Source organism: Oryzias latipes, chromosome 17, assembly GCF_002234675.1.
Source record: "Oryzias latipes chromosome 17, ASM223467v1".
Lineage (NCBI taxonomy): Eukaryota > Metazoa > Chordata > Actinopteri > Beloniformes > Adrianichthyidae > Oryzias > Oryzias latipes.
The window spans coordinates 3,049,191-3,067,609 of record NC_019875.2 but is presented as its reverse complement, the minus strand read 5'-3'; the positions used below and the strand labels follow the sequence as shown (position 1 = coordinate 3,067,609).

Genomic DNA, 18,419 nt, shown 5'->3' with positions numbered 1-18,419 from the left:
GATAAAGGTGGAAAGATTTCATGTAATCCATGGACACCAGAGAAGATCACAAATCATTGAAGAAAAAAGGTTCAGAGCACTGTCTAGTGGGTCTAGATGACCCAACTCCCAATGTTAAAGTGCCTAGGATAGAACAAGGGTTACAAGACAATTTTTTTGTTTTTACTTGCATTTTGTTTGTTACTGTTATTTACTACCCAGTATATTATGAAGCTGGGCTGAATATTGGCATTTGAATTTGCCTAGTATGATTAATATGACAGAAGTATAAATTAAAGCTGCAATCATGGTAGAAAACATCTAGTTAGCCTTAACTTTGGATATTTACACAATCAGTCAAATGGATAAATAAGCACTCCATTTTGCAGCTGTGAATGCTCATATTCTAGTTGTCAGGATTGTGACTTGAAAAAAGTTGTTTTGTAAAAATAATTTGATGCCTTTGGTTTAATTTCTTAATCTGTTCCAGTGTGTTACTTTTTTTTTTAACAGAGTTGTACATTGACTTTACTGAAATTCCAATAAAAAAACTTTGACATACTAATCTATTGCAAAAACAATACTTTAGCATGATAACACTCTCTAAATTAAAATTTGTGTCCTAAACACACATAATTGTTTTTTGATCTTTAGCTTTTTATTGTTGATTTTATTTTTGCACAAGGAGTTATGGTACGATTCTTCAGATGCAGGTTATGCAGCTTATTCCATCTGTTTCATTTAGATTCCTTTTCACTCCTTGTTGAAAATGGGGATTTAAATAAAAAGAAAAAATACAAAGGGAAACTGAAGGAAAAGGACAAGATCTCGCTAAATGCCGTGTTTTAATGTACTTAGAAGTCTATATAAGCTAAGCTCCTTTCTTCTGTGAGAATAAATGCTCCATACATACATATAATGGTTTGGAATTCTCACGATGAAGGACATATACTGTATTAGGGAAAATTAAACTTAAGATAACATTTCTGCGTATTTCTTTATCCCTTCTGCTATCTTAGATGACCCCACCCTTACATTGACGTATTATTCCTACCATGTCAAAGGTGGATAAAAGTGGAAAGATTTCATGTAATCCATGGACACCAGTGAAGATCACAAATCATTGAAGAAAAAAGGTTCAGAGCACTGTCTAGTGGGTCTAGATGACCCAACTCCCAATGTTAAAGTGCCTAGGATAGCACAAGGGTTAATCAAATCATTGTGAATTAGGAGCATATAAAATTGCTGTTTGAAAATGACCTTATTTGTGACACAGGAAATACTCTTGGTGTTACTCTCTCGGGCACCCTGCTCCACTCCATTCTGATGCATCCACTTGTTGATCCACATTCATCTTTGTTTTCCTCATATGAACTGGCATTTGGCTCAAAACTGTACTGGATTGCTCCATTATTGCCCGACATTTTAATTGCACCGCTAATGTTAGCTAAATAATTAAAGTAAAGTAATTGCACGAGGGAACTATTTAGTGATAAATATCTTTAAATGTACTTCAGAAAAAGAAAAAAAAGATTATATTAAATTAATTCGAAATTCTACTTCCGCTACTATGACGTCACATCCGCCGTTATATTTCCGGAAGTAAACACATCGTTCAGAAGCGCCAGCCTTTTTCGGGTTTCTCCTCTAAGTTTGGTGCGCTGGCCGGTCAGTCGGTCGGTCAGTCGGTCTCTCGGTGGGATGCCGTTCACCTCCGCGTTCGGGACGCAGGTTGCAGCCATCATGGATGTTCTGACCAAAGCTGCGGTGGCAGAGATCACCAAGCTAGCGGAGGAAGGGAGCGTGGTTTTGCGAATGGAGGTGCGGAGGAGGGACAGTGAGATCCAGGAGCTGCGGAGGAGCCTGAAGATGAAGGAAGCGGAGCTCCGGGAAGCTCAAGAAGCTGCAAGCCGAGTTAGAGAGGAGAAACAGCAGCACGAAGCTGCGGGGAGGAGGCAGCTGCAGCTGGAAGGTGAGGCGTCAGCATAAAAAGAAAATCACATTTCCAAAAATGGTAAATCTGTAATAAAAGTCTTTACTGCACAAAATCAAAACTTTAAAACTGGAACACCAAAGACCTAATTAAAATATAAAATTAGTAAGTGTAGTTCAACCACAATTACTTTTCATAATAAGTATATATTTATTATTATTTTTATTTTTTCATTTAACCCTGTTGGTAATTTTCTTTCAAGGGTGTAAAAATCAAATGTGTTTTAGCAAAAAAAAAGGCCATATCTTGTGTGTGTAACTTCTTCCATTAACACACTTTTAAAGTGACACAAAGACAGTAATATCTGGGGCAGATGTATATTGTAACTCTAAACATTGGCATTATTTAATAATTGGCAACAGTCTTCCTGAAGATCAGAGGACTTCATCTACAGTGAAGATTTAAAAAAAAGAAGAAGCTGAAGACCTGCTTTATTAATCGTGCATTGAATTGATGTATTTTTTTAGATTAATACTGTTTTGTTTTTATTGACTTATTTAACTTTTTGTGTTAAGTCAGTTAAAAAAAAGACTTTCATGCTTTCATTTGGTTGTTCATATTTATAGAATCGTAACTAAATATGCATTTAAAAACATATTGATCAGTAAATAGTATATTTATTATTTGTATTGTATTTTTATTATTATTATTATGACTTTATTATGATAGTATGGTTTTAGATTTTTTTTTTTCTGTTTCATGTTTATCTCATAAGCTCGTCTATCTTTACAGTCTGGCAGAAAATGCCATCGCACTTTCTTTCCTTTAATGCTTCTTTTGCTTCTTCTAAATTATGTGTGGGCATATCAATGTAAACTGCATGCAACCTTGAACATGAAAGGTGTCTTTTAAATCAACTTGCTATGAAACATGAATGGCGTCTGAAGCTGTTTCCGTTTTGCAAATGTTGTTTGTGTTGAATTTTTGGCTCTTCTTGCTGACCTCCTGTGGTGAACTGAAAAACTGACTGTGCATGCTGTTCATGCTGTTCATGCGTTGGATCATAACAGTCAGGTGGGGCAGAATTTGTGTTATGAGAAAGAAACCATAGAACAAGCTGGAAGCAGAGGAACAGAGCAAAGACTTTGAAAATGGAATAGCAACTCCTTAAAATGTAATCAGAGGGCACACTGGAATATTGTTTCACTGTATTTTAAATTTGTAAATCTTTCTGTAAAGGTGTATTCTGAAAAGTGTCATTTGTTTTTTACGATAATTCGTTTGGTTACGTGAAAATAAACTACCAAAAGATCAGCAGCCGGAGCTTTTTCTGATCATATTAAATAACTTAAGTTGCAGCATTAGTGTCTTTTTCTTTCTGACTAATGCATGGATGTTTTAGTGTTTGTCAAATACATATAAAAGCTGTCCTTTTGATTGCAGATATTAAGGAGGATCATGAAGCAGACGCAGCGTTCCCCGCATCAGAACCTGCTGATTCCCTCCATGAGCCTCAGAATGGAATGTATGAGAACCAAAACTTCAGTCCGGTCATCAAACAAGAGGCAGACGGTGAACTTCCCGTCAACACAGCAACAGACGGCGCACAAACGGACGTTTGTTTTCCTGCAGGGGGGCAAGGTGCTTCAGTCTGGCCTGCTACGATAGAGGAAAGCTCTGTTGCAACTCAGCCACACATGCAGATTTCCCCGTTACGCGTTGAGCAATATTCTGCATGCAGAGACTCTGAAACTTCCTTTAATTTCTTTGCAGATGGCACAAAGAAAAGGACTGACTGCCTTTCTGTCCCATCAAACGTAGAAGTACCGATGCATCCTATTTGCACTGGCAGTAATCTTCCTGCGTCTGCTCCTGGCAAACAGTTCAGATCCGAGTCACACTCAGCGGTCACACTGAATGAGGGGGCTGCCTTTGCTTTGCTGCAGCCTCAGAGAGCGCCAGCAGGGGCTTTAGGTCTGAACACAGAGAACAGTTTCAGTATTAGAAACGGCTTGCGGCCTAAAAAGCCCAGCACTGTGTGGAGAACCAGTCCAAAGCTTTTCATGTGTTTAGTGTGCAACAAAAACTTCCCACGCTTGTCTCAGCTGGAGGAGCACAAGAGCACCCACCAAACCGCCAAACCCTTTAGGTGCCTCCAATGCGGGAAGTCTTTTACCCAGAAGACCCGGCTTAAGACGCACCAGAGTGTGCACACGGGTGAGCGGCCGTTTAGCTGCAAAATCTGTGGCAAGATGTTTTCGAGGCAGGACAACTGTCTGAGGCACGAGCGGTTCCACAGCGGCCTGAAGCCGCACGTTTGTAGGCAGTGCGGTAAAAGCTTCACCGTGCTGGCAAACCTCCGAATACACCAAGAGATTCATCTGCAGGAACGATAGCGACCATAAGCTCCTGTCGCAGTGATGGACTGACAGACTCTGGACATTTAAATGCATTAGTAGTTATTTTTTACATTTATTGCAGATAACAGACACGTAGGTTTTCACATTATATAAATTACATTTACAGATGTAGTGCTTTACTTAAAAAGAGGCCTGCTTTAGTGAAAACTTTAAGTGGATGAAGATGGAGACGTTACTTTAGTCACTTTGGTTAATCTGCATATAAGACACCTTCAGACTTTTCCACCGCAGCGATGAGCTGTTCATATTTGCAGGAAGGGTAAGAATTATAGTAAAGGAATGTATTCTACTTGTCCTTTAACAGTAAAATACTTTTTTATGTTTTAAATTAACTGTTACGGAAAAAAACATACTTTTCTGTAACTCCAGCAAAAAAAGAAAATCAGCTGTTCAAGGGCCTATATCATGCTTTTTCTTAAGCCTTTCAGAGTAAACTATAGCCATTTATATGATGATATATTACCTTTGGCACACTAAAGAATGGTGTTATTTATGAAATATGAATTATTTTCTCAGCTCATTTTCCTACCTGGAAGTAAGATGACTCGATCTCTAAGGCTCCGCCTTTTGCTCCTTGTGGGCACCGCCCATTTTATGATGTCACCCTAGAGCTGTTTGCATTTCCCCCACGAAAACAAAGCATCCAAACTTTACAAACATAATGACTAAGTAAAATCTATTTATTTCTCAATAGAAGTCTATAGGATTTCAGCTTTTTTGGACCAGCAGGTACTTCCTATTTGGAATGCGAGGGGGGAGGAGTTGTTCAGTCCAGTTCTTATACCATCAATGGTGAGAATCCGCTCGTTTTCATGGATTAGGAGGGGCTGGTGCTCAGAAAGCAGGTTTTAGAGGAATACTCAGAAATGCTTGAATGGATCAAAATACCGCTTTGCGGTGTTTTTTTGTGAGGAAAGAACATTATAATACACTTAAAAGGTCAAAAAGTCGATTTTGCATGGTATAGGCCCTTAAACTCTATTGTTCTAAGTCATAGTACATGCTGTTTACAATCTAGTTTTGTGGTATTTTATTTTCAAATTGTGCTTTCAAAAAATCTCTTCATTCAATCCATGTATAATTAAATAAAATATCTACATTTCATTTTAGTTGCGTAAACTTGAATACTTTGAAGATAAATTTGATTGACACACCTGTTCACCCTGAACCGGTCACCAGTCTGTTGCAGTGACACATATATCTACACCTGGAAAAGAAATAGTCACAAATCAACCTATGATATATGTTTTTTTTATAACCTTTGTGCTATCCTAGGCACTTTAATGTGGGAGTGGGGTCATTTAGACCCACTAGACAGTGCTCTGAACCTTTTTTCTTCAATGATTTGTGATCTTCACTGGTGTCCATGGATTACATGAAATCTTTCCACCTTTATCCACCTTTGTCATGGTAGGAAGAACACGTCAATGGAGGGGGGGGGGGGGGGGGGGTCATAGGATAGCACAAGGGTTAAGCAAAGTGACTGCAGCAATGAGGGCATGTCCGCCGCAAATAATCCAGTTCAGGGCCACCCGCAATCTCAGGTTGAGGTGGAGCCCCAAACACCAACTCCACTGATGTTCGTAGCTCCCTTGCAAACATCCGGGCTGCTGGGGTGCACTGACTGGACTCCTGAACAGCAGTGCGATAAGCCCATAACACATGGGCAGGTGCTGGTTCCAGTCTCTCTGGTGAAAGCTGGTAAGGATTGCAAGTTGTAATATAAAACTAACCGTGCATGATTTTTAAAAGTTATCTGTTACTGTTCTTCTATGGTGTGGCGTCATCATTCGACGCAGGTTGTGTTCGATGGCCTGCGACTAATGATGACGTCACACCATAGAAGAAGAAATTGGAGTTCCCTTGGAGTTCCTGTTGTATACAAAGCTCCAACATAGAGCGACATGATCTTCTAGACAGGCTTTTATTATTGTTATGTAATGTGTGTGTGGTCACGATTGCGCAACAGTACAAGCACGATTTATTTATCCGTGCCACGGTTTAGCAGTCTGTGAGCACCATTTAGTAATCCATGTGCACGGTTTACTAATCCGTGCGCACGGATTATCAGATTTTTTTTTTTCTTTTTAACCACTAGCCATTGGTGGGCTCCATACCTTTGTCCCAACAGCAGTTATACTGTACAATAACACCGTATAGCATTGCTGAAATTGCTGCTGTATTTACTTATTTATTTATGATGTGTACTTTTACCACCATTTTTCACTACTTTGGTCTTTTCTCTTTGTTTTTCTAACTGGTATATTTCTTGTTTGGCTGCTGTAACAACTCGGTTACAGGATCAATGGATCAATAAAGTCCTATCCTATCTTAATAGCCATATTTCTTCATATCGATCTGATATGCATTCTAAAGTAATCTGATTACTCCCATGCAACGTTTGGCTTTTTGTGTTCATGTGAAAAGTCTGGACAAAACAGGCAAAGCAGAAAAAGAACTTTGCTCTGATTGGCGGTTATCAATTTAGGGGGTTTGTGATTGGCTGCTCCTGCAGCGGAAGTGACGTTTCACTAAGCTTCTATGACATCACTTCCGTAAAACCAAAGCTTGCGTTGTTTATTCACCTATTTCTATTAAACAAACTATTTACGTTGCTAGCTAAAATCGAGGTACGTGAGCAGCCACGCAGAGCAGATGGGGAGAGCTTCGCTCCTTCGGTGTCGGTCTGGTTCGAGAAGCTGGCAGCGCCGCGCGGACCCTGCAGCTCCCCCGTCTTCTTTGTAGCCCGTCTCCGTCAGTGACCCGCTCCGTCCCTCCGGGATCATGCTGACCGTCGTCGCCCTGCGCGCGCAGATCGCCTCCGTCGTTGACGCCCTGTCAAAAGCAGCCGTGGCAGAGATCTCTAAGGTGGTGGAGGATGGCATCGCGGCGCTGCGGATGGAGATGTGCCACCGAGAGGACGAGATCCAGAAGCTGAAGCGCAGCGTCCAGGTCCTGCACAGCGAGCTGGGAGCCGCTCGGAAGCCGGGGACCCTGCGTCCCGAGCCCCGCTGCAGAAACGGTGAGCTGCCGGTTCAAAATCCCAAACAACCTGGGTCACCTTCAAGCGTTACTGTTAAATCACAGTGTAGGTCAAGTCAAGATGTTAGAAATTTAACAAAACATTGTTTTAGCCTTCCCTTATTTATTCCTTTCATCAACAGAATAAATAAACGGAAACCACATTGCAGTTTGTCTAACCCTTGTGCTATCCTAGGCACTTTAACATTGGGAGTTGGGTCATCTAGACCCACTAGACAGTGCTCTGAACCTTTTTTCTTCAATGATTTGTGATCTTCACTGGTGTCCATGGATTACATGAAATCCTACGGTGGCCCAGAAGGGTCACAACACAACACATTGTCTTGTGAGTTAATGTGTTGTGTGGTAAATTAATGTGTTGTGTGGTGAGTTAATGTGTTGTGACCCTTCTGGGCCACCGTAAACTCCTCTCCACCTTTATCCACTTTTGTCATGGTAGGGATAACTCATCAATGTAAGGGTGGGGTCATAGGATAGCACAAGGGTTAAGCAGGAAAACCCAGCGTTTCTGGAAATGCTCTGATGAATCACAGCTGTTTTGTCTGCAGGAAGGACTTTTCCCAATGAGGTTAATGTGCATCAGAATTTACAGAGCGGATTACCACAAGTGTCTGAAGAAAATTAGTGATCAATCTGCTAATTATTAAATATTCAAAACGACATTTATAAAAGAAATAAGTGTAAAAAAGCTTTTCTGGGTATTGTTTTTATTGAAACCGTTGTGAATCAAGAATTTGCAGTTAAAAAAAGATCTTATTTGTGACAGAAAATATGCTGGGTGGGCCACAGTGTTCCTGCTCCATTCTGATGCATCCATCTGCAGACACTCAGATCCATGAACATCTTTGTTTTCCTCATCTGAGCTGGAATATGGATCAGAACTGTAGGGCGGGATAACTCCAATAGTTTTCGCCTTTTTACTGCGGTAATGTTGGGTTGGGGGTGTGAGGGGCCGTAAGCTAGCAGGAGAGCGGCTAAACAGATGGATGATGGGAAATGGGACGGGCTCACTCCGCCCAAAATTTAGGGGTGAATTTCTAATGATGTCCTGCTGCTTCGTAGAAAATGACACAGGTTTTTGGAATTTGGCTAAAAAGGGCACCATCATAACTAATAGGTCATTTGGAATGAGGGTTGGAGTGGGACTTTAAAGGATTTAGACTTCGCCAAAATGATTTACATCCATCCTCAAACCAGGATCAAAACTGTTAACAGCTTTAACCAATTTTATTTGTTCTTATGTACTTCTAAATATCCTTTTCACTATTACAGTTTTATTTAAGCATTTTTCTATCATTGTACCAACTTTTCATTTGATCATTTTCTTTCTTCAAAATGTTCCAACTTCTTTTAAATGAGCATAAAGTGAATTTCTCGTCGGCGTTGGCATCTATTTCTGCTTCAGCATCCGTCAGCATTCACACCTTCCTCTCTGCACAGCCCTGATCTCTGCTTTTTCCAACAGAAAGTCAAAGCTGTTTTGGCGATGGGAGTACATTTCCTGATGACAGCTACAGCACCTCGCCTGCTCCTCAGGTTTCGGTGAAGACTGAGCCCATGGAAGGGGGAGGCGAGGAGAGTAGAAGGAACCCCGACAAGCCGACGGGGGGATTTCTGCATGAAGGTGGGCCCTGGAGACACGAGACGGCGTGCAGAAGCTCAGATCCCTTGGCTTTGCCGTGCCCTCCTGCGTCCTCTTTTAACCGAGGATTGGACGTGTCCTGCAGCGGCTCTGACGGGTTTCCGCCGAACCCGTTCAGCCGCGGGCTGCTGAGTTTCAGCCAGCATCGAAACGCAGCGGCGCGGAGAACGTCGGTCAAGAGGCTGATGTTTAAGAAAGGATTTCTTTGTCCGTACTGTGGCAAATATTTTGAGCGCTCCGGGCACCTGGAGAGACATAAGAGGATTCACACAGGGGAGAAACCGTACCTCTGTGATGTCTGCGGAAAGCGGTTCAATCAGAAATGCAGCCTGAAGGAGCACACCAAGATTCACAATCGATGTAAGTAAAACACAGACTGTGTAGAAGGTTTATCTTTGACCAGGAGTGAGGTGCAGGTGTGTTGATGCTTCCTCTCAGGAAATGTCAGTCATAGACCCACTCTAATGAAAGTTGTGTTTTTAACATGTCCTTGTGGCATTCTTTCATGATGGAGGACATTTATAAAGAAGCAAAGCTCTCAATTTACCGGTCAATCTTCGGTCCAATACTCACCTATGGTCTGAGCTCTGGGTCATGACCGGAAGAACAAGGTCCCGAATATGAAATGAGCTTCCTCTGTGGGCTGACTTTGTGCTCCCTTAGAGATAGGGGGAGAAGCTCGGTCACCCTCGGAGAGCTCGGAGTAGAACCGCTTCTCCTCCACATCCAGAGGAGCCAGTTGAGGTGGCTCAGGCATCTAGTCCGGATGCCCCCTTGACGCTTCCCTGGAGAGGTGTTCCGGGCATGTCCCACTGGACGGAGGCCCCGGGGAAGACACGTTGGAGAGGCCACGTCTCTCAGCTGGCCTGGGAACGCCTCTGGATCCTCCCAGAGGAGCTGGAGGAAGTGGCCGGGGTGAGGGAAGTCTGGGCTCTCTGCTTAGACTGCTGCCCCCGCAATCCGGTCCCGGATGAGCGGAAGAAGATGGAAAAAGAAAATTAAGATTAAATTTTCGTTTCTGATTTTTTTTTTTTTTTTTTATTTAAATTGTTTTGAATCAGCAGCTGAAAAAATACTGTTGGAAAAAGCTTGTAGGTGTGATGTAGAAGCTAAAATCGGTGGGCCTTAAGCTCTCTGCTCCTCTCCATTCTGATCATCCACCTGCAGACAAACAGATCCATGAACGTCTTTGTTCTCCTCGTCTGAGCTGGAATCTGGATCAGAACTGTTCAGCTGGATAGATCCAGTATTACTGCCATTTTTGTTGCACCGTTAATGTAGTTGATTTTGTTTAAAACAGCATAATCCTGATTAAAAGACCACTAGGAATGCTTTGAAAATAGATCAGAAGACAATCAGTGTGGGGCTTTAGCCATCTACCAATCAGGGCGCTGAGGCCTTCAGCAGAGAGGCCTATGGGAGTTCTCAGATTTGTGGGTTAGCAGTCTCGGATGTTTGGGGTTGGGGGCATCCTGCCACCCCCCCGTTATAGGTGAATGTCTAAATCTCCTCGCCTCATGACCTTCCAGCTTGGCGTGTTTCGCTCATTTGCATATCATTGGGTGTGTCTTTGTTCTTGTCACAGGCAGCACAAAACAGAATTCATTCTTCAGCGGCCTGAAGGGAAATACCGAGGATTTGAAAATCCTTCCACTACAGCTTCTGTCTGATCTGCCAAAAAACCAGCCTGCCTCCAAATCAACCACAGGCCAAGACTGTTTCTTTAAAGCCCCACTTCTGATCTATTTTAAAACGCCTCCCAGTGGTCTTTCAAGTCCCACTTCAATCATCTTATGATCTATTTTCAAAATATTCCCAGCTGGCTTCATTAAGATTGTGCCGATTTTTGGCCAAAATCAAAAACCCTGTGTCGCTTTCTAGGACGTAATTTCTGCAGAGCGGCAGGAGTTCATTCAAAATTCCTTCACATTTAAAGGAAGTGCACGTGTCTGGCACTTCCTTAGAGGCGTGTGCGTCCGTCTCATGGGGCGTCATGAAAACAGAGCGTACAATTATTGTGGATCTATTCACGTGTCATGAATGTGTGAGGATAATAGAAGCTGCTGTGCGTTACTCTTACGCCACACTCTTGTCATCAGTAAAGTGCGAGTGCTGACCTCTTACGCACATGCTGCACGCTTAGGATGTGCATGTGAAACGCACTAACTACACACTGATTGTCTAATATCTAAAAGTCAGGCTGCACACAAACAGCTAAAGACAGGGGGTCATTGTGCAGTCTGCACGATTGGGGGGTTGAAAAAAGGAAATCTATACGACACGGCTGCATCTCACTTACTCCACCTGTTGCGGTGTACAACCTGTTGCCCACAGCACGCCTGTAGAAAACACACCAAGCTCACCAAGTCACCTACAATATTCCCGTCTCTTGGGGGGGCCACCTGTGTGCACCGTAGAGGTTTGCACTGCAGCAGCTCTTCTACGACCCTCAACGGGCCCAGACGCCCCAAAAAGCTGCAGCACCCGTCCGGGTCGACCTTCGTTTGGGTGGATGTGACCAGCTGCTTTTCCAACCAAAGGTTTTCATCTGCTCCTGGTTTACAACAATCTGAATACACAAATACCCCAAAATGAAGTTTAAAGCTTCATTTTCTTAATTGATGTCCTCTGTCGTCAGAAAAAAACATGTTAAAAGCAACAAATGCATCATTTTCTTCAGAGCGCGTCTATAAATGTTGTTTAGTTTGGGTTTGCAGCAGAAAATAACTTCTGATGGTAAATTGGCAACAGTAAGACGCCAAAATCTGCCTAAAGTCTGCAGGTGACATGAACAAAGTTGGACCTTTTAACATTTGTTTGTTAAAAGGTTTCCTTGGTTTCATGTGGGTCTTTGATCTCATGGCTCAAGACTATTGATTAGGGGGGCAACAATTGATCAATCAATGAATCGATCATATTCCTAGGAGGCAGATCAATCAATCTTTCTGAGGCAGAATCAAATAAAATCCACCTATACTAATAAAAAAAGAAATAAACCAGTGATTAGAAAATAGCATATGGATTGAGGTATGGTTTATTTAACTATACATGTAGCATAAAAACAACATCAAAAGATTGCATCCCTCGTAAATGGATTTGCCATTAATTCTTGTTTACTTGTTTTTTTTTCACACAAATTTTATTGACACTTGATGATCTTGAAAGAAATCCAAGAAATCTGGAAAACGGCTATTTCTCTGTGAGTCACACTGGCCGAGGATGTCCTGGATCCATTTTAGGTCAGTGATTCGGATCGTTCCAACTGAACCAAAATCAAAATGATTCGAATGGTTGTTAAAATGAATTGTTGCCCCCCCCCCCCCCCCTTCTGTGGAGGCAAACTGCACATCTGGAGCCAGATGTGCTATCTACAGAAAAAAAAAGATCTTGAGTCAAACTGGACTCAAAACAGCTAAAACATATGAGGAGGACAAAGAGCCAAACATTGGTCTGTTCTGATCTAACTCCTGAAGAAAATCTGGGTAAGGAACTGAAAGATGCCTCTAGAGAAGACTTTTAGAGTCAATGAGGAGAAAGCCATCAGAGAAATGATGCTTCAAAACGCTGTGCAGTCTAACATACCATCTTTACAGTCCTGTTTTATCTGGTTTTATTGAAGATTTTGTTGTTCAAGTCATGTTCTTTAAATTCCAAGTCAGTGTTTGAGTTACCTGGGATAAATGCTTCTTTTTCCTGGATTAACAGGTATTCAGTCTAAACCGAGAGAGATCCAAGTGTGTCAGACAAACCAGAACCCCGAGGTGACCCGGGGCTCTGACGCGTGTCCCCCCAGAGGAGAAAGTCCAGAGAGGACTGAAGACATCCAAGTCAAAAGAGAGGAAGTCCTGCCAACGTCGGTACAAGTCAAATGTGAGCCCGTGGAGGAGCACATACCTCTGCCTCAGCAGGGACAGGAGGAGGCGACGGACGGAGCCGAAAACCTCGAGGAGAATCCCCCAACGCTGGAGAGAGACGACACCCTGTGGATGCCCAGCTCCCAAAGCCCCCGGGAGCCCAGCAGCACAGAATTCCCCAGCAACTCCTCCCAGAATGCCAGTTCCTTTCCTGCTTTAGCCCAAACACAACCTGAAGCTTCTTGCAGCAGGTTCTCTTTCCCAGGAGAAGGACTAGAGAATCTGAAATCGAGCGACATCTGTCAAAGCTCCTACGGCCCGTCAGAAACTCATCTGATGGCGAGCGAGGCGGCGGCGGCGGCGGCGGCGGAGGCCCACCAACTGAGGAAGAACAGGTCTTTTCAGCTGATCAAACCAAAAAAAAGCTTCACCTGTCCGTACTGCGGCAAAATCTTTGAGCGGACCGGTCACTTGGAAAGACACCTCCGGATTCACACCGGCGAGAAGCCGTACGGCTGCCACATCTGTGGGAGGTGCTTCAACCAGAAGAGCAGCCTGAAAAGCCACATGAAGACGCACAGGAACGGTAGGAGCTCAGAAGATTGTGTTGAGGCACATGTAGTGTCATCCTGCTCTTTACGTTTGTCTTTAAAGACCCACTCAACTCCCATCATCTCCTAAACTCTTTTCAAAGCTTTCCCAGTGGTCTGTTGATTATGATTAGGCCGTTTTTAGCCAACGTTTTAGTCATCTGTTCTCCCACAGGCACAGCAGAGCTGTCCAGTCATGCAGTTTGGATCCAGATTCCAGCTCTGGCGAGGAAAACAAAGACGTACACGGAGTATTTTTCTACAGAACCAATATGATCTATTTCAGACCTCATTTTTTCATCCGTTCCTGATTCATAACAATTTGAACAGAAAAAATACTCAGAAATGCAGTTTTGATCTTATCCGTCTCATATTTGTCCTCCGTCATCACAAAAACGCCCAAAGTACATGTTAAAAGCACCAAAAGGGGGTCTTTAACGGCACTGCTGAACGTACAGAGCCGCGTTTTCTAACGTTCACCTTTTTTTTGTTCAAACAGGGGAAATCCCAGACGTGTCAGAGCCACATCACCTGGTCTTCTCCATGCCAGATCATCAGCTTCTGGAGAATTTTATGGAGAGCAGCAATCAAGCAGCAGCTGAGGAGGAACTGTTTGCAGGCAACGCCGGCCCCGAGGCACTTCAGGAGGACTCTGCAGGGCCGGAGATGAAGCCCAGCAGAGAAGATTTCTCCCCTCTCAGACGGATCAGGACGGACGACGCCGCAGACAACAGTCAGCTTTGGATGTCCCCAGTAGACAGAAATCCTGAATCTGCAGATGGATCCGTCTGTGTGTTTCTACGAGACGGCGAGCTTCCCTCCAGCTCGGCGGCAGGAGCAGCCGGGGAGCAGCAGGGATGCCCGTCAGCTGTTCCAGATCTGGGCTTTATGGGCAGCAGACTGAAGGAGGACGTGATGCAACAAGGTCATCACTCAATGAGGATCCTGCCCAGAAACTGTGACGTAACTGTGCCTCACCAGGCAGCCGGGAACGATTACGGTTCTGATGTTAGACGGACATATGAAAGAAACTTTCTGAACTTTAATGTTTCTGCTTCAGCCAATCAGGAGGACAGCTGTGGCCGCGATGCTGCCGGACAAAACAATTTCATATGTGCGAGTTGTGGCCAAAGCTTTGATGAGTTTGGTGCGTTGCAGGAACACCAGTGTGAGAGATTACTAGAGAAGGCCTTCATCTGCGACATCTGTGGGAAAGCCTTTAACCAGATGAGCATCCTGAAACTGCACCTGAAACTGCATGTGAAGTGAAGTCACGGCTGCATTTCTACAATGAGAAAAATCAACCAATGTGGTGCATTCTGCCTTCGCTTTGAAGATGGCAACGTGAAAAAAAAAAAAAAACGGGTTTCAAAGACGTGGATGGACGTGTTTACTGTGAAAAACAAAAACGGACTGTTCTGAGTTATAATACTCACTGTGTGTTGACTGTGTCCTTCACACATACGTGACTGTTTTCAAAAGAATGTTTAAAAGCAAGGTTTTGCTGTTATTTAAGCCCTAATTGTGGATAAAGTTATTATTTCAATGGTACACTAATTTTATTTATTACATTTTTTTATTCTTTAATATTTAAAACAGTTAATCCACATTAAAAGATCATTTTATTTTCTTTCTTTTAAGAAATTTAAGCATTTTCTTTAAAAGCTAACCGTGCTTTTAAAATGTGCATCATCTGAACTACAATGTCCACAGTTCTATATGTAAATATGTAAAATGGCACAGTAAATAAATGGTTTTGTGTTTACATCCCTAATGGATTTGAAATGAGACATTCAGGCTGAAATTCTAGCAGTAAGGTATTTTTGTCTTCATGACAGCTTTATTTCTTATTTGGTCTGCAGGGCTCCTGTCATCAACGTCTCTTCCCTGCAGTAACTAAAACTAGCCGCTAGGGGGAGAGGTGAGACGTTTGATTTCAAAGGATCTGAAGCAAAAGTTACAGGAGTCACATGATTATTTATGTACGTTTAATTATAGCACTAAAATGTGTTCTTGTACCTATGATTCACTTAAAAAGATATTAAAATGACATGTTAAGAACTTAAAGAACACTTTAAGATATTCGAGCTTGAATAATGTTCAAAGACGTGAGGTCTTTAAAGGCTAAATTTGTGCCTTAATCGAACAATTCAATTTCAGAATTTTTTTGTTCGTTTTTTTTTTTTACCAAATTAAATTGTGTTTGTGTGTATAAACTTATATCTAAACTTCTAAATATATAGTTTTAGAAACTCCTCAGAGTTGAAATGTGTTTTAAATCTGAACTTTATTTGCATCTTGATGGTTTTACTTCAAATCTATTGGGGTAAAACTAGGAAACGAATAAAGCATCACCATCCACAGACCTATTAATATGCATTTATTACACATTAGTATTCTTATTAGGACACACTAATGAAATACACGTTATTTTTCATTTACACTGATTTTAACCTTTAGTCCTCCTTTTTTCTTTTTACAGAAATGTAGTCTGGATAAGAAATTTGTCAAATATCAAAGTGACAGTGGTTTCTACATTCTTATGTTTAGCCAAATGTGTTCAAAGATGAGTATGATCATAAGGCTCTCTCCCGTTTGTGATGTAAAAGTATTTCATGAGGGAAATCCTATTTTAATCTTCTACAGTAAAACTTGACGTCTGTCATGTTACGCTGTGGAAACTTACGACACAGGTGAGACATTTAATTCCAAAGATCACAGGATTAAAGCTCATAAATCGCCATTACATGTTTTAAGATGTATGTCTGGTTTTGAATCTCTGTTTTTACAACATTTTTCATGAATCAAACAATAATTATCCAAAGTGCCCGGACTTCACAGTTTGTTCTTTTTGTACTTTCTTTAATAAACTATAAAACAAAGAGTTTGTTTCAGTTTTTTCATACTACAGTGTTGAACTGCATTAAAACCAAAGTTGATTTAATTTGATGTCTAACACTCCTAAATAACACAAAGGAATAAAGAGAAATGACAAAAAAGTGAATGTGTTCATTTACTAATATCATATTAATACTCATTTTTTGGATGGTACCATGCGAAGATTGAGACTTTTTTTGTTTTTCTGAGGAACTTTTTTCCAAACGGATTATTCAAATATTTTTTCTTTGCATCATATCAGGAGCGGACGGAGAACTATTGACTCTTTTTTTTTTTTTTTTTTGTTTCTTCTTTTTCAGCGGGTTTGTTTGTCACGGGAAAAAGGACGTTTATTTATTAGGGTGTTTTCTTTGGGTATATTTTGTCATTCTTCTGGGTTTTGCTGGACAAAGGTCTGTCAAAGACAATTTCAGTTTCTGTTCATTATAAAAAGCCGTTTTGTGACTACCAGATATAGTGGCTGGTTTATTTTGTTTGGGTGTATCTGGGTTTGTTTGGCTTAAATGTCAAGGTGAGGAACCCCCTTGGTGATGTATCAATCAGAAGACCTAGTAAATGTTTTTTGAGCGTTACAATATTACAACAATAGTCATAGAATTCAATAGATAATGGCTAAACTAAACTAAACAGAATAAACTAAACTGGGCACCCCTGCCCTTAGATCCTCTTTCGCATTAAGGAAGAACGGATTCCAGAAAAAAGAAGAAACCTCAGGCATATCCACATGAAGGGGGGGATCCTACCCCAGGACGGACGGGCGCTGTACCAGAACTCTTAAGGCCCGTACACACCGGGACAAATATTCGCCAGGCGTTATTCGCCAGCGTTTTTCGCCACGTTTTTTGTGTTCACACCCAGGTGATTTTCGCTGACGATGAGCCGAGCGAACATGCAATTTCATTCCCTGACATTAGATGGCGCTTAATGTAAACAGAAATACTCCTGTACACAAGGTGGCGCTGCGCAACTTTACGCTTCTTAAAGTCGCTTTTCACTCAGAAGAAGAGAGCAAGTATTTACGCGCTTGTCAGAATAATACAAAGAAAACATGAATATTTCAAGCATCAGTAGCTCCAACTGGTGCTTGGTTCGGGGATATTTAAGAATGTCCGTCATTATTTCTTCGCAGCAGTGTAGACGCTACTTGGCATCTAACTTCTTCGCTGGTATGTGTGTTCAGCAAGGCAGTTTTGTGTTTGAGCGCCCCCAAGTTTTGTTTTACTGTAACTTCAGAAGCTCCAGACACGTGGGCAAAAGCGCCATTCTCATTGGTCGAATAGATTTCGACGCGACGCGTCAAAAAAAAAAAAACGAACCCGAGGCGTTTTTTTAAAAGTGACGCTTTGACCCGTGGCGTTTTTTCGCGTCAGTGTGCACACTCTCATTGGTGCCCTTTGTTTAGTCACGAGGCGTTAAACGTCGGCGAAAATCGCGCGCGAAATTCGTCCCGGTGTGTACGGGCCTTTAGAGAAGAATTAGCTTAGTTCTGGAGCTGGGGGACGGCTGGGAGCGCAAGACGAGCCAGAGGTAGGGTCCACAGCCAAGTGCAGGAGCAGAGACAAGGTCCATGGCCTAGTATAGGAGCACGGAATCCGGAATCACCATCTCCCCGGAGGGGAGTGGGAAAGAGGGACAATACAGGAATTGCACTGCACCAAGCAGTGGCACGGAGAACTGAATGATAAATAAATGATCAAAAACAGAGAAGAGAAGGAGAGGAAGTAGATGAGAGATGAGAAGGCGGATCTTTCTTCGAGGTTCACTTCCCTGTTCGGACCCTCAGAGCCTCCAGAGCGGGTTAATAAAGAATCATTCACAGCTCATCTGGGGGAAACCCTCTTTTATCACAGTTCTCCTTCACTCTGTATATCAGACATTAATGCGCACCCCCAACACACCTCTGAAAAATATAGATATGTATAAAAAAATAAAACTTGTCTGCCTTTTTTGGCAGTGCGTGTATTAAAAATTATTTTTGAAATTGTATCTTGGAAAAGAAAAGTATGTAGTAATTTAAAACCTGTGGAATCCACCACCATATCGAACATCTTATTTCATTAG

The 18,419-nt window shown here is 42.1% G+C and overlaps 2 protein-coding genes across 3 annotated transcripts; both read left to right on the top strand.

The window, feature by feature from the left end:
* Positions 1 to 1,296: 1,296 nt before the first annotated feature.
* LOC111949074 (zinc finger protein 436-like) lies at positions 1,297 to 5,441 on the top strand. Of its 2 annotated transcripts, XM_023965302.1 has the most exons (3): positions 1,297 to 1,951; positions 3,356 to 3,582; positions 3,686 to 5,441. In XM_023965302.1, exons 1-3 carry the CDS (start codon positions 1,681 to 1,683, stop codon positions 3,731 to 3,733), a joined length of 546 nt encoding a protein of 181 aa, XP_023821070.1. In that variant the 5' UTR covers positions 1,297 to 1,680; the 3' UTR covers positions 3,734 to 5,441. The 2 variants fall into 2 exon arrangements, with proteins under 2 accessions (XP_023821070.1, XP_023821069.1); XM_023965301.1 differs by having other exon boundaries at positions 1,303 to 1,951; positions 3,356 to 5,441.
* Positions 5,442 to 6,773: 1,332 nt separating this feature from the next.
* Positions 6,774 to 16,342, top strand: LOC111949073 (zinc finger protein 865-like). The gene is made up of 4 exons (XM_023965299.1): positions 6,774 to 7,354; positions 8,840 to 9,376; positions 12,722 to 13,456; positions 13,960 to 16,342. The coding sequence occupies exons 1-4, from the start codon at positions 7,117 to 7,119 to the stop codon at positions 14,727 to 14,729; spliced, it is 2,280 nt and encodes a 759-aa protein (XP_023821067.1). The 5' UTR covers positions 6,774 to 7,116; the 3' UTR covers positions 14,730 to 16,342.
* The last annotated feature ends 2,077 nt before the right edge of the window (positions 16,343 to 18,419 follow it).

Excerpts from the sequence above, each read along its gene's own strand:
- LOC111949073 (XM_023965299.1), top strand. The coding sequence starts at position 7,117 with ATGCTGACCGTCGTCGCCCTGCGCGCGCAGATCGCCTCCGTCGTTGAC. Across the intron at positions 7,355-8,839 it reads CGAGCCCCGCTGCAGAAACG|AAAGTCAAAGCTGTTTTGGC; the intron begins GTGAGCTGCCGG and ends TTTTTCCAACAG. Across the intron at positions 13,457-13,959 it reads CATGAAGACGCACAGGAACG|GGGAAATCCCAGACGTGTCA; the intron begins GTAGGAGCTCAG and ends TTGTTCAAACAG.
- LOC111949074 (XM_023965301.1), top strand. The coding sequence starts at position 1,681 with ATGCCGTTCACCTCCGCGTTCGGGACGCAGGTTGCAGCCATCATGGAT. Across the intron at positions 1,952-3,355 it reads GAGGCAGCTGCAGCTGGAAG|ATATTAAGGAGGATCATGAA; the intron begins GTGAGGCGTCAG and ends TTTTGATTGCAG.